The 13,930-nt window shown below is 41.8% G+C and overlaps 1 protein-coding gene across 2 annotated transcripts in view; it reads right to left on the bottom strand.

The window, feature by feature from the left end:
* The window catches only part of PLPPR5 (phospholipid phosphatase related 5), a 72,698-nt gene extending 71,665 nt beyond the window's left edge, over window positions 1-1,033 (bottom strand). For both annotated transcript variants that reach the window (XM_063300154.1, XM_063300153.1), the window contains exon 1: window positions 776-1,033. In XM_063300154.1, coding sequence (XP_063156224.1) covers window positions 776-1,012 — 237 coding nt within the window. In that variant the 5' untranslated portion in view covers window positions 1,013-1,033. The remainder of the gene's footprint in view (window positions 1-775) is intronic.
* Between the last annotated feature and the right edge of the window lie 12,897 nt (window positions 1,034-13,930).

The following is a 13,930-nucleotide window of genomic DNA, read 5'->3' as shown; positions in this document are numbered from 1 at the left end:
ACTCAACAGCCTATTCATATACCTTACCACAGAACCCCACATAAAGATTTTCCCCATACATCACGTTCTGGCATCTCCTAAGCATGCAGAAAGGGCTAAAGCAGAAGTAGGATAAATGCCTGTTCCGTTATAAAGAGCCTTTGACCATTAGAAACAGACAAGCTTATCACTTTTGCTAGCAGAAGAGACAACCAGAAACTGCCCTCTCATCTGTGACCAACCAATGCACTGAAGAAAATAAAGACAAGAAAGAAGCCTATTTTTTTCCGCGCGGCATCTCCTTCCCAAAACCAGTGCTGTGAGCTTCGAAAAGGGGGAGGGAGTTGAGGATCCGAGCGGTCTTTAGAAAATGGCTCTTCCAGCTGAAGCTAACCCAGAAAGGGTTCCCAGCCACCCACCCACCCGGGCAATTTAGGTGGGGACCCCGAAGTGGGATGAGATGAAAAATCCTGAGACAAGGAAAAGGCAACGGGGCTGATACCCGCAGGGAGGAAGTTAGTGCAAATGGGAGATACTACGCCAGGCACATAAGGATGAACATCGCTCCAAAAGCGGGCTAGTACAGATTATGCACTCACAAGCACATATAAATATATATGGAGGCCTCTTTTCTTTCCCTCTTGCCCAACCCGGCTCAGGATTCCCGCGCCGCCTCGGGGAGACTTAGCAACAAGTTGAACAACTTGAAAGGCGGAAAGCGCCACTTTCGGAGCGGTCGTGAGAAAGGGAACAGCGGACGCAGAGGCGGGCCGAGCTCGATCGCAAAGATGCTTACCACCAAGACTGGCACCCCCGCCGCCAGCGAGTAGAGGAGCACGGGGGGCACCGCGCTGCTCTCCTCCGGGCCCGGATAAGGCTTGCGGTAGGCGCTCTCGTAGCAGAAGAAGCCCTGCAGGTTGACCGTGAAGGTGTCGGTGTACTCGAAGTAATAAGCCAGCATCACAGTCCCTGCCATGATCACCATCTGGAAGTAAAGCATTCTGGTAGGAAGAGGAGGAGAGGGCACTGGCATGTACTCCGGCGGCCGCGGCAGCCCCCCTCCCCGGCTGCGCGCTCCGCCCGCTTCCCGGCGGCATTCACCGGGGAAGGGGGCGGCGGCGGCGGCAGCTAGAGGAAAAGCAGGAGGAGGAGGAGGAGGAGAAGTACCGGGCGAACAACCAAGTCCACGGGAAGGGGAGAGGGCTTCCCAGTCCCTGGGTCTGCAGCACGTGGAGCGGGCAGGCGGGCAGGCGCGGTCGCGGACAGCTGCCCTCGGAATGAAAGCAAGCACGTGCCCAGCGCCGGCACCTCCCGTGCCGCTTGAAGAAAAGAGGGGCTCGGTCTCCGAAACTCCGCCGGATTTTAGACGTGGAATCCAGGCCTGCGAGCGCGAGGAGGCGTCTCCGCGGGGAAGCCGACCCAAGGCGCTGGCCCGGGGAGCGGCTTCCGCGCGATCCTTTCAATGGGGAGATGAGGGGAAGTGGGGGCTGGCTTTAATTCCGCTGCCTTAGCGTGGTCCCGCCGAGGACAGAGTAGGTGCCTCGGGTTCCACGATCCGAAATCGTCTTCCTGCAGATGCCAGTCGGGCAATATCAAGAGACCGTGAACGAAAGAAAAAAAAAATCCTGGCTGTTCCTGAGATTGGGGACCCAGCACGTCTTCAAGGGCAATCGGGCCGATTTTCCCCAAGCTCAGTGGCTTCGGAGGTGCCGCCGGCTTCTGCAAAAGTTCCTCGTCCCCGGGCGGATTCAGCCCTTCCCACCTTGTAGCCAAGCCTCCGCGCCTATCAGCTCTCCCCGGCCGGGATCCGCAATTCCGCGCTTAATCCCTTGGCTTGGAACGCGGCCGCGGAGGCAGCACAAATGCCGTTCCTGAAGCTGCATGGGAGCTGAAGGGATGGGAAGAGAGGTGGGTGGGTGCTTGAGATTTCTCCCTCTCCCCTCTAGTAAAGGATTTTGCTTCCAGTCTTTAAAAAAAACACACACACAGCGGAAGCCGTAACTCCCCCGTGCGTCAGTTGGAATGTGCGCGAGTATCTCCTCCTCCTGCAATAACTACATGATTGCAAGCTCTGGCCTTGCTGCTGGAGCCAAGCCTCCCCAGGACTAGCCCTTGAGAAGCACGCTTTAACCCAGACCGGGTTAAAGGAGGAAGTGGCTATTCACCCACCACCAGCCCAACCCGAAAAGCCCCACCCCCCGCTTTCACTCTGTGGATCACTTTGCCCCCAGTTCTGCCTTCAAGATGCTCCATGGAAAAACTGAATTTTTTGCAAAATTAAAATTGCCACAAAAGCAATCAAAGAAGGTCAGTCAGTGCATCCCTTGAACAGAACCAGGTTTATGCACAATCTCTGTGTATAATTTACACATAGCTTCAGCATTGTCTGCCCTGCCCATGCTCAGTTTCTCCCCTTGATCCCATGGCAGTGACCTTATCACATCCCCAGGCCATGACATAACCTGAAGCTGTCATTAGCTATAGGGGTATAAAAGTGACAACTTCTCTCTTATCCCAACATAAATGCTTTAAAGTGTGTAAAATCTGTTACCCCTGCCCACTCATTAATATAGGTGATCAGTTGACCTCTCAGCATGGGATTGCGGATGTGGTTTGGAGTGTTGAGAAATGCAGACATACGGTAGCACTTATTAGCTACCTCTGCAGCTTTTTCTGTTCCAGCCTTTGCTCTTTCTATTAGCAATTGGTTTACTAAGTTTATTTTACATGGATCATCTCTCCTGCCCCCACTGTGCTGGGTGCCACCTTCTTTCCTAGTTTCCCACAAGGAAGAGAGTAGGCCTCTAGTCTTTCCATTGGGGAAGAAGAGAGGTTTTTCACTCTTCTGCTTTAACAGTATTCAGAAGGGATTCCAGGGCATAATCCTGAGGATGCAGATTGACTCCTGTTTACATAAAGCCTGTATTGCACAGGCTCACCTTTGCATTGGTTAAGCAATGCCTTCTGGAAGTACTAGCTCCCCTCAATTACAGTCACTTAAACTGATTTGATATAGTGGAGAGGCATCTGCAGGGGGAGGTCAAAAAAGGCAAGTTGGCAGACACAGCAGTGTGATCGAAGCAATGCATGCCTTACAAAGGGGCCGGTGTTTGATCACACTGCTGTGATTGCCATCTTGCCTTTTTTTACCTTCCCCAGATGCTGCTGATGTAGTGCATTCAAAACGGCTATACCCATTTCTCTGCTGATTGCAAATGGGACAGGACTACTGTGTGATGGTGGTTTAGCTAAATCCATCTAGCAAATTTGCCATTGAAATCAGATTATAAATCAGAAAATTCCACATTCACTTTGTTATTCTCTTCCCACCACCTCCCATCAGTTTTCTAAAATTTATATTCTTTGTTTATTTAAGAAAAGGAACTAGCTTTATATTGTCTTCAGCAACTGGCAGCACTGAGTCAATATGAGGCTGACCTCATGAAACCTAGTCAAAATCAGATCTGGTTAATGTTTGGATTATTTGGACCACTATCTGAAAATTCCAGTGCTGTGGATAAGATTCAAGAGTTTAAAAGAACCCCCTCAATGAAGGCAGTGGCAAACCATGGTGTGCCCTTATTAAGGTCAAAACCTGGCATGGCCATGGCTGTGTCCACTCCAAGAGTAGAACTTGACTCAGCCTTATATTGTTTCCAATTGGTGATTTATTCAGAGGGGAGGGCGGTCAACTAAAGATTGCTTGATTGCTATGGAAGATTAATGGGAAACATTCTCTCGGTCCAAATGCAGTGTTTCCAAGACAAGCAACCTTAATAGAACAATAAAAAATAAGCCCAATGCTGCCTAGTAGAATAAGTGGATGTTTTATTACACAATTGCTTAATTGGCATTAGAAGATAATATATGGGAGCAGAAATCGTTTGTGGCACTGCAGTACAAATTCCAAACAGGCTATCCTATAGTTGGGCACGCTGTTTCAGTTGGAAATTAAGTAGGTTCTGGGGACTACAAATTGAGGAAGGCTGCACTATATCCTTATCTAGCCTTGTAAGAGATTAATCCAACATGAAAACAAAACCAAGCAACCGGTTCCTGTTTATGTATTAAATAAGTAGAGGTTACATTTCCCCTAGGCTATTTCAGATAAGGAGGTTTGCCTTGAATGAACTTGGTAGCTCGTTTCCTAATTAGCTGAATTCTTCCTTGGAATGGATCGGGCATTCAGAAGCAGAACCCTGGCAGCTGCTACCAAAGAAACTATCTCAGCTAGTTTTGTTGGTTCTCACACTATACTATGCAGCATACCTGTACTTCAAAACACAAAGGGCAAACCTGAAAAATTTCCAGCTGTTTAAGTGAACTTCCATGGTGCTTAACAATCACATAGAGGAGCTGGATGCTGGCAGATAGATGCTGGGTGCTTTGCTTATGAGTAGGGCGAGGTTTTCTATGACATGTCATATTTTTTCTGGAACCTTTATTTGAATTTATAAGTAAATTAAAACATGTATTAGAGTAATCTGGTGAGAATTAGATGCTTTTTATTTTGCCTGCAAAGTCATATTTTGACTTTTTAAAGGTGTTATGTCATATTTCTGCTTAATTTTGTAATAAATGTCATATTTTGGTCATTGGCAACCCTCCTGATAAGCCAGCAAGTTCAAGCCAGCAAAGAAAGAGAATTTGCCTGTTGTTGTTGTTTTTCTTTTTCTTATTCGCTCCCCAACTCAGGGAGGTATGTGTGTTTGTGTGTGTGTGAGAGAGAGAGAGAGAGGTGGGAACAAAGGCTTCTCTTCTGACCAGGCCTGAAAAAAAAGGTGAGAATTTGCCTGTTCTGTTTTCTTTTTCTTATTTGCTCCCCAACTCAGGGCTGTGTGTGAGGGAGGGAGGGAAAGGGAAAAGGCTTCTCTCCTGATCAGGCCTGAAAAAAAGGTGAGAATTTGCCTGTTTTTCTTTTTCGTCTTTGCTCCCCAACTCAGGGCTGTGTGTGTGTGTGTGTAAGAGAGGGAGAACAACATTTTTTAAAATGACTTCAGCAGGCAGAGGCTTCTCCCCTGACCAGGCCTGAAAAAAAGAGTGAGAATTTGCCTATTTTTTTTCTCATTTGCTCCCCAACTCAGGTATGTTTGTGTTCGAGGTGGTGGAGTCATGTGAGAGCTGCAATCTGATTTCAGCATGCCTAAAAGTAGATGTTCAGTGAGTGTGAAATTATGGCGACTTGTTAAAGAATTTGGGGAGCAGATGTTCAGTAGCAATGGTGATATTTTGTTTTGTAAATTGTGTGAAGTTAAGTTATTGGCCCAAAAGCATTTTAATATTCAACAACATTGTGACACTGTGAAACACAAGAGTTGTTTAGCAAGATTTCCCTTCACTGAGAACAGGCAACATCTCCTTTTCGAGAGAGCTGCTTCTTCAACTGCAGGTTCATCAAATACCCAGTCAGAATTTTGTAAAGATCTCTGTACAATGATGGTTACTTCAAATATTCCCTTCAAGAAATTAGGTAGTGGTAGCCTCAGGCATTTTTTGGAGAAGTACACCAGTCACCCGATTCCAAATGAATCAACTGTAAGGAAAAATTACATCTCTGCCTGCTATGAAGATGTGTTAGAAGAGATAAGATCTGATGTTGACAACAATAAGATATGGGTTTCAATAGATGAAACAACTGATGTAAACGGAAGACATGTAGCCAGTGTTTTTATTGGCACTCTGAAATGTGACAGGCCTGGTGAAGTATTTCTTCTTACATGTGAAACTCTACAAAAAGTAAACAATTCCGCTATTGCTATGCTCTTTGATGATACTATGAAACTACTCTGGCCGGATGGTGGAAAAAGGGGAAATATCCTTCTCTTTGTAACAAATGCCACTCCATACATGACTAAAGCAGCCAAGGGACTTAAACTTCTTTATCCAAAAATGATCCATATCACATGCCTTGCACATGGTTTACACAGAGTGGCCAAAGAGATTCGAAGCAACTATCCTGATGTAGATAAGATAATTTCAGATGGGGAAGAAATGTTCATTAAAGCTCCACTTTGAGTACAAAAGTTCAAAGAAATTGCTCATACTTTGGCTCTCCCTCCCCAACCTGTCATGACACATTGGGGGACTTTGCTGGATGCACCTATGTATTATTTCACAAATTATGCTTCCTTGCAGCAGATAGTTAAAGAATTTGACTGTTGTGAACCTTCCTCCATCAAGATTGTGCAAGATTCCTTTTCTGAAGCCTTGGCTGGAAACTTAGCATATATAGGATCTCACTTCAGTGGATTATCAAGAGCAGTCACCTGCCCTGAAACTGTAGGAATGGAACTTAGTGATGCGCTGAACATTGTAAAACCAACAGAGTGATTTAAAGCAAGCAAAGGGGAAAGTGGCTGAAAAAATTAGTGATAAACTAACTGCAAAGAGTGCTGCAATCTAATCTGAGTTATTCAACACTTTGCAAAATAAGTAATGTTCTAAATGGACTCGAAGCAAAATTTGAAGACTTCAAGCCAGAATTTTTTCCAGATGAGTTTGCTTTTTTCAAATTTGTTCCTATAACCTCTTGTGATGTCGAACCGAGTTTCTCCAGATACAAGAACATACTGGTGGACAACAGAAGGAGTTTTGAGTTTGATAACCTCAAGATGCACGTGGTCATCCAATGCAGTTTTGCTGTTAATGAAAACTAATCCAGGGATGACCATTTTACTCTCAAAATGTTCATTTGATTCCTTCAATACTAGCCCTTCTGCACTGGAAGTGAAGAAGAATAAAGCTTTTAGTGTGTGTGTGTGTGTGTGTAAGCACAGATTTTTAAAAATTGGGTGCTAATTTCAGAAAAATTGTAAAGTCATATTTTTGCTTTAAAAGTCATATTTTTGGTTTAACTGGTCATATTTAAACAGTTTTAAGGTCATAAATGCTTGCATATTTCTAACACTTTTAGGTCATAGAAATCCTCACCCTACTTATGAGTGTTGAAAAAACAGTGAAGTTTTCATTGCAGGAAAAAAATGCCTCAGGGCAGGTGCAGCAAATATTTATTTTAAAAAAACTTCTTAATTAGCTTACGTACAGTATACTTATAGGAGAATTCATACTTTCACCAAAAAAGAAGCTTGAAGGACTCAAGCAAAACTCTGATTTGCTTAAACAGTGTTCTGGGTTATTTCACTCATCCTTCTAAACCAGGAATTCCTGATATTTTTGGGTCATTGACCCTTTTGAGAGTCCAGTGAAATCTATAGACCCCTTCTTAGAAAAAATGTATTTAATTGCATAAAATAAAATACCTAGATACGGACTGTATTACAAAGAAAATCACTTATGCTGAAACGCAGTTATCAAAATATTAAAAATAACAAATATGTTATTAGTGATATGTATGCTTCTTTATTCATCCACACACCGGTAATTTTAAATAACGAGATTTATTGTTTTGCAGTCTACAGGACAAATTATTTTGTTGCCTATATTCATTATTAAATGAAAAGCTAAATTCCAGTGAGAAGTTAGTGAAAGTCAGTTTTATTTGTTTTCCCCATCCAAGTTCCTGGACCCCCTGAAATCTATCCATGGACCCCCAAGGGTGCTTAAGGTGTGATTTGTCAGCATCCAGTTCCTCTGCACGATTATCAAGCGTGTGTGCCTACAACACACACACACAAAACCCCAAGCATTTTATCAGTGAGCAGTGAATGAGGACTTGGGAGCATGCTTGCACATATTCAGGCTTAGCAGTGACAGTGAATGGCCCAGTGTAAGAGATCTACCCAGCATGTGGGAAACAAAGGATCCAGGTTCTTGCACTGCCTTGCTTGGGGTCACCTGACAGAGACTAGCCCTAGATTTCTGAAGAAAGGACAGACAAAATCTATTTTTTTAAAGTACATATAAATAAGATAAAATGCTGTCAAACATTCAGATCTTAAAATAATGCTGCCTTATTTTCTTACATGCATCAAATATAAATCCACAATGATGAAGCACTGCAAATTGCTTTGTTCCTTTATATCATCCTTCCCCAGCCTGACAGCCTCCAGATATCCAGCAATAAATAAAGGATGGTTTCAATATACACCTAAACCATAAACCAACAGTGTGAGTTGAATCATTTAAATCAACTGTTGTTTCTAACAAGCTATCTTGGAGACTCCTTTGCCAAGCAGAGGAGTGGCATAAAAATCAAACTACGCTTTATTTATTTCCTGCATTTAAAATATTTGTAAGCCTGCCTTACAGCTAGTGGATTCCACATCAAGAGAAAGCAAGTATGATAAATATTTGCAGCATAAAACTTGAAAACACACTAGAGAATCATAAGCTTAACAGTAGTATGAGACAGCAGCTAAAAGATATAACAGACTGTTACTTGGAAAAATAAAAATATGTAGCTTGGTGCATCTCCTTAAGGAGGACATACTGCAAGCTGGGGGGCAGGGGGTGCAACCAAGTCCTTTGCTCTGTTAATGTATTTTGCATTTCTAGCAAGGCAGAGATTTGGAGATCTTCCCTGGAAGAACTCAAAACATAAAAATGCTGGTGCAGAAAAAAATAATGTGCTCTGGGCTGATGAACCAGCAAATGTCTATATATTTAGGGTGCTCCCCAGTATCCAAAACGTTTTCTTCCCCTGTAAAAAGGAGGTTCTGTTTTTCTCTCCAGGCCCATGTGCTTTAGAATTTCTTTCAAGGGATTTTCTTTAATATGGTGTGGTGGTGATGGGGGTATGATGCAGATGTTGATATTCCATAAAGGTCTTTCCTTATGGACAGCATAGGAAGCTAGTGAAGTTGCAAACTGCTGGAGAGGTGATTGTCCAGTGAAAGATAGGACTTTCTTGCATCCCTCATCCACCTCATAATTAAATAAATGGGAAAAATATTTCAACACGTTAGCAATCATCATGGCTTTAAAATTACATTATCACTCTTCTCTTCTGTTAGAAAACCTACCAATTTAAGGACTTTTAATATCCACAATATGGAATTTAGAATAAAGCTCTCTTTTTCATCTGAAGGGCAGCCATCATCCAGGTTTAAGGATATGAAATCATTTATTTTCCTTTTTAATGGCATTTAGATGGAAAGAACGTCGTGCTTCCTCTGTTTTGACATTTGTACAGTCTTTAAAGGGAGATTTAAAATGGTAGTTCTTAAGATATTTAAAGCTGATCATCCATTAATTGAGATCTTAAGTGATGCCTGTTAAAATCCGAGAATGGCCTAGGAGCATAGATACCACCAAAAAAATAAAAAACACCCTACTCTTAATGGCCTGTTGCATAAGTATTTGAATTTCAAGTTAGTTGTTCCCCCTTCCCTTCCCTTCCCTTCCCTTCTTTTCGCCCAGAGTTAAAATTGTTACAACAAAATTAAGTATGTCAGGATCTAAGAGTTGGCAGCCACATACATTAACATTGATCTAACAGTTTTCAGCCACTCAGAAAAAAAAAAAACCCTGTATCTGGAAATGGAGGAATCTAATTGCTTATGATGTGGGGAAAGCAAAGTCCCAGAAGGAAAAGTTGAAGATGAAGAACCAAAGAAGAACATTAGGGAAACAATAGAATTGGAAGCTTCCTTGCTTATTGGATAACTTGATATGATGTCACAGAACATTCTAGGAGAGAAAGCTCCCACGTTACTTAGGGACAGATTGTCCACATGCAGAATTACCCTTTTCTCCATTTCCCTCAGGGCATCACTCTGTTTTTGTGTCTGGACTGCTTCTTCAACAGCAAATCCACAAAGCTCTAGTTCTTGGAGCATTTCCTCATCTGCAAATATATGCTTTTAGGGCATGTATGGCACTGAACATCCAATGCACAGACTAGCAGAAAAGTAAACAATTTGGGGTGGGGGGAAGGTCAGTTTTAAGAGAATATCAGGGTGTTCCCAGAAAACCAACAGGGCTTGCCTATTGACAATATGGCTGCTAAATTATCTGTTATCTGTGGTGAGCCCCAAAGCACCATTTAACGTTTTTGAGAAAGCTAACTGCTCCCAAATACCCCTTCCAATCCAGGATGTTCCTTAAGCATCTTGGAAATAAATATGATGCAAGAGAATGGCACTTTACTCTGCAGCAGGCCAGCTACCCATTAGCTAACTTATTTTTAAATAAAAGAATCTAAAAATAATTTTAGGCATGTCTAGGAGACCAGTAGAAGCCACAGAAGGAGTTTCAGATCCATTGGCATAAACGTTTTTTTTTTTTTTTCAGTTTTGCAGCTTCCACCTCTGGTATTGTTGCCTCTGCAAATCTTGTGTAGAAGGTCTTGAATAAAGTTGGAGTAAAAGATGACAAAATAGCAAATAGGAGAAAACAGGAGGGGAGGACAAGGTTGCTGTGAACTGAATTGAAGCTGTATGTGTAATCTCAGCCTATTGGCAGTTTAACACTTAATTAAATGACTGAAGTAATTAACACTTTAAAACATCCCAAAGCTGCTTAGATGATCAAAAAGCAAAGAGTAACAATAGGAAAACACACACGTTTATTTATAAAGAACAAGCAAACCACAGCTGAGACTATCATTCTTTTAATCTTTTAAAATGAATAAAAACTGTAACTTAAGGGGATCTAGCACACAGCTGCAAAGTATAAAAGTGCTGGTGCAAGAAAATATTAAAGAGCAAGGGCACCGGGTCATTTACCGTAAGGTAAGTTACCTTGTTCACTGCATTGGCTAAACAAGCTGGTGCTGACAGGAATTCTAGCCCCCAAACCACTAAAAAGTGGTTAGAATCATTCCCAGAGTTGCTGGGAGGTGGGCAATGTACAAATTAAATCAATCAATCAGTCAATCAACTATGAAAAGAATTAGAGATCATTAATACCATAGTCAAACAAGGAGAATTCTGGATTTTGGCCTCTGCTCTATCAGATAGAGACGGCTCTGGTTTTCACAAAAAGCTGAGGAAAAGGATGAAGAGGATCAGAATACACGTTTTGTCACCTATAACTTTGCTCAATCAATCTCATTTTCGGAATCTGAAACACTGTCACTTTCACTATTTCTTCTTCTTCCCATCCTTTTCCCAACCTTGTTTAAACTAAAAGTTTACCTGTACCATGACAAATTTCTCTATTGTTTCGCATGTTTATTACTTGGTGTGAATATTTTCCAATATTCAGCAATTTCTTTCATATCAAAATAATTATTTTAAATAATACATGAGTATTATTTTAAAAAGGAAAACTTTCATAACTTTGTTTTTTCAATGTTTCCAGATTTTTGGGAAAAAATCCCAAAACCAGAAAGGTACAGTATTTTAAATAAAAGATTTCCCCCACCCCGCAAAAAGGCATTTCCATTTTTTTCCAGATACACATTTGTAGAGATAACTTACTCTTGCATGTCCAAACTGCCACAGTGGCTTACTGTATGCTACATGATAAAAATCAGCATCTTCAATTTCCTATGAGCAGCGTCTCCTGACATCTAAATAGGAAAGAGGAACAATCACAGGAGCTGTGTGTTCATATATTTTTCCAGCCAACTGTTCCGTATCTTCATCTAACAGCAGCAAATACTTTTCTCTCAGGAAAAAGACATAATTTAATGTTAGAGCATATGTTTGTAAGCCGGTGGTCTGAGATTCATACGCTGGCAGTTGTAGATGGAGCTGATAGCTCCCCAACCAAAAGAACTGGGAAGCTGTGTCCATCAGCTTTCCTCCAGGTTTGCTGGAATTTAGGGAAGTTGTAATCTTAACATGAGTTGGAGAAAGCTGATACAGGCTGCAAAACAGGGGTGGACAACCTTCAGCCCATACACCACTTGAATGTTGGTGATGTCCCCAGCCCCTTTCTGAAGCTCCTAGAATCCCAGATTGCCTCACCAACATTAAGCAACGATGGAACATGATTTGTCTTTTTTTCCTCCCCCAGGAATAAGGAGTAAAATGGGTATGTTAAACCTTGAACAGGCTGAGCATTACTTTATTTATAAAAATCCCAAGTGCCCTCCCACAAAAAAACAAGCTGTTACACAGGGAAAAAAGATTCCTCTGAATATATTTCAGAGGTCCAATAGAAGAGAATATCTGTAGCTCAGGGCTGAACTGTGGAGTCCTTGGTGCCCTCTGAGTTTGGTTGTTTGGTTGCAGACATTTCATTACCCAACTAGGTAACATTGTCAGTGCAATTGAGTGTGGAGTTTGCTCTCTTTTTTATACAGTAGCTTAACCTGCTAGTAACTGGGCAAACTACTGTATATACCAGAGGGAGAGACAGTTTGGTCTAGTGTTAAGGCAACGGGCTAGAAACCAGGAGACTGAGAGTTCTAGTCCCACCTGAGGCATGAAAGCCGGCTGGGTAACCTTGGGCCAGTCGCTCCCTCTCAGCCCAACAAACCTCACAGGATTGTTGTTGTGGGGAAAATAGGAGGAGTAAGGCGTATTAGGTATGTTCACTGCCTTGAGTTATTTATGAAAATAATCAAGGTGAGATAGAAAATAAATAAATAAATATAAATAAGCTCCTAAAGCATCTTGGAAATAAAAATGATATAAATATAAAAAGAGCAAGCTACTGTATGTAACAGGGAGCAAACAGCACACTCACTCGCACTGATGATGTTACCTAGTTGGGTAATGAAATGTCTGCAAGCAAACAACCAACCTCAGAGAGCACCAAGGACTCCACAGTCCTTTAGCGTTTCCCAGGACCAAACCCCGCTATACTGAATTAGGTGGACTAAAAGTGTTTTCTAGACCCTTCTAAGTAGCGGAGAAATAGAAAACCTCAGACGGCAATAAGCCATCAAGGGTAGGCTATTGCTGGACTGCTTCTTATCTTCTGCACACTGTGACTAAAAGCAGCCAGTGTTTCATCTGGTATAAGAAGGAGAAAGCCGAAAGTTAATTAGAACATTATTGCAAATCTCATCCAATCACTAACATGTTGGGTGAATGTAATATTGAATCACATTCAGAAATTGGCATTAGACTTAAAACTGTAAATTGCTTTGCATTTATCAAAGTCTAGCTCTTTTTGGCACTGCTTGTTAGATAGAAATTGAATTTTCAGGCAGTGCAATTAAGAAGAAATGGCCCAATCTCATCAGCTTTGAATAAACATATAAGTACTTTAACTTGAATAATTTGCCCCTTGGGATTCAGGAAAGAGCCTGGGGATTGTTCATATGATTTGGGCTTGAAGAAATAGCATACTGGCAACAAAGCTGTCATAGGAAGAATTCTTGCCTTATTCAATAAAATGTGCGCAACTGAAAAGGTAATGGGTGGGACCAAACTGTTACCTACAGGACTATCCAGTAGACCTTGGGTTTATTCCTGCTGGCAAGGGTCACTGCTCTTCAATATTTTTTTAGCACCAACAGTGTGAAAAACAGGATGGAATCATTCCACTTTATATCAAAGAAGGTGAAAGACTTGCTGTACTAAATCTTGCAGATAATCCCTCGACTACTTCAAAAACTTGTTTTCCCCAACAGGTGTCCCTTGCTTCTCTAAATTCCAATATGATGCTGAATTCAACTAACATTCTGGCCTCCGCTTGGCTGAGTATTTCATGGGCACCTAACAGAGTATTTCACCATTACCACCTTGTGCAGAAATGGTCATCTTGTGTTCTTGAACACACTTGTAGCATCACTATATTAAGTTCAACTATGCTTATTAAGAAAGAAAAATCCCAGGAACTTATTTCAAAAGTGACTGTTTCAATTTATAGGCACCAAGTAGAGCAGGGATGGGGAATCTGTGGCCATTCAGACATTGGACTTCAATGCTATCGCCATACTCAGTGGCTGGGCTGGATGGCAATTAGTAGAACTGGGAGTCCAGAAACATTTGGCCTTTAAGGTAGATCATTTCTGACCTTTAGACACTAGAGTATTTCCCCTTATATATAGACACACAGCAGATACTAATGCAACAAGTAGTTTAATCAACTTATATAGTTACATAAAGACGAATATAAATGGGTTGCAGCTATCATCTTATTGTGGTTTCAA

This window comes from Candoia aspera, chromosome 3, assembly GCF_035149785.1.
Source record: "Candoia aspera isolate rCanAsp1 chromosome 3, rCanAsp1.hap2, whole genome shotgun sequence".
Lineage (NCBI taxonomy): Eukaryota > Metazoa > Chordata > Lepidosauria > Squamata > Boidae > Candoia > Candoia aspera.
The sequence above is the reverse complement of the archived record's forward strand: the minus strand, read 5'-3'. Positions and strand labels throughout refer to the sequence as shown.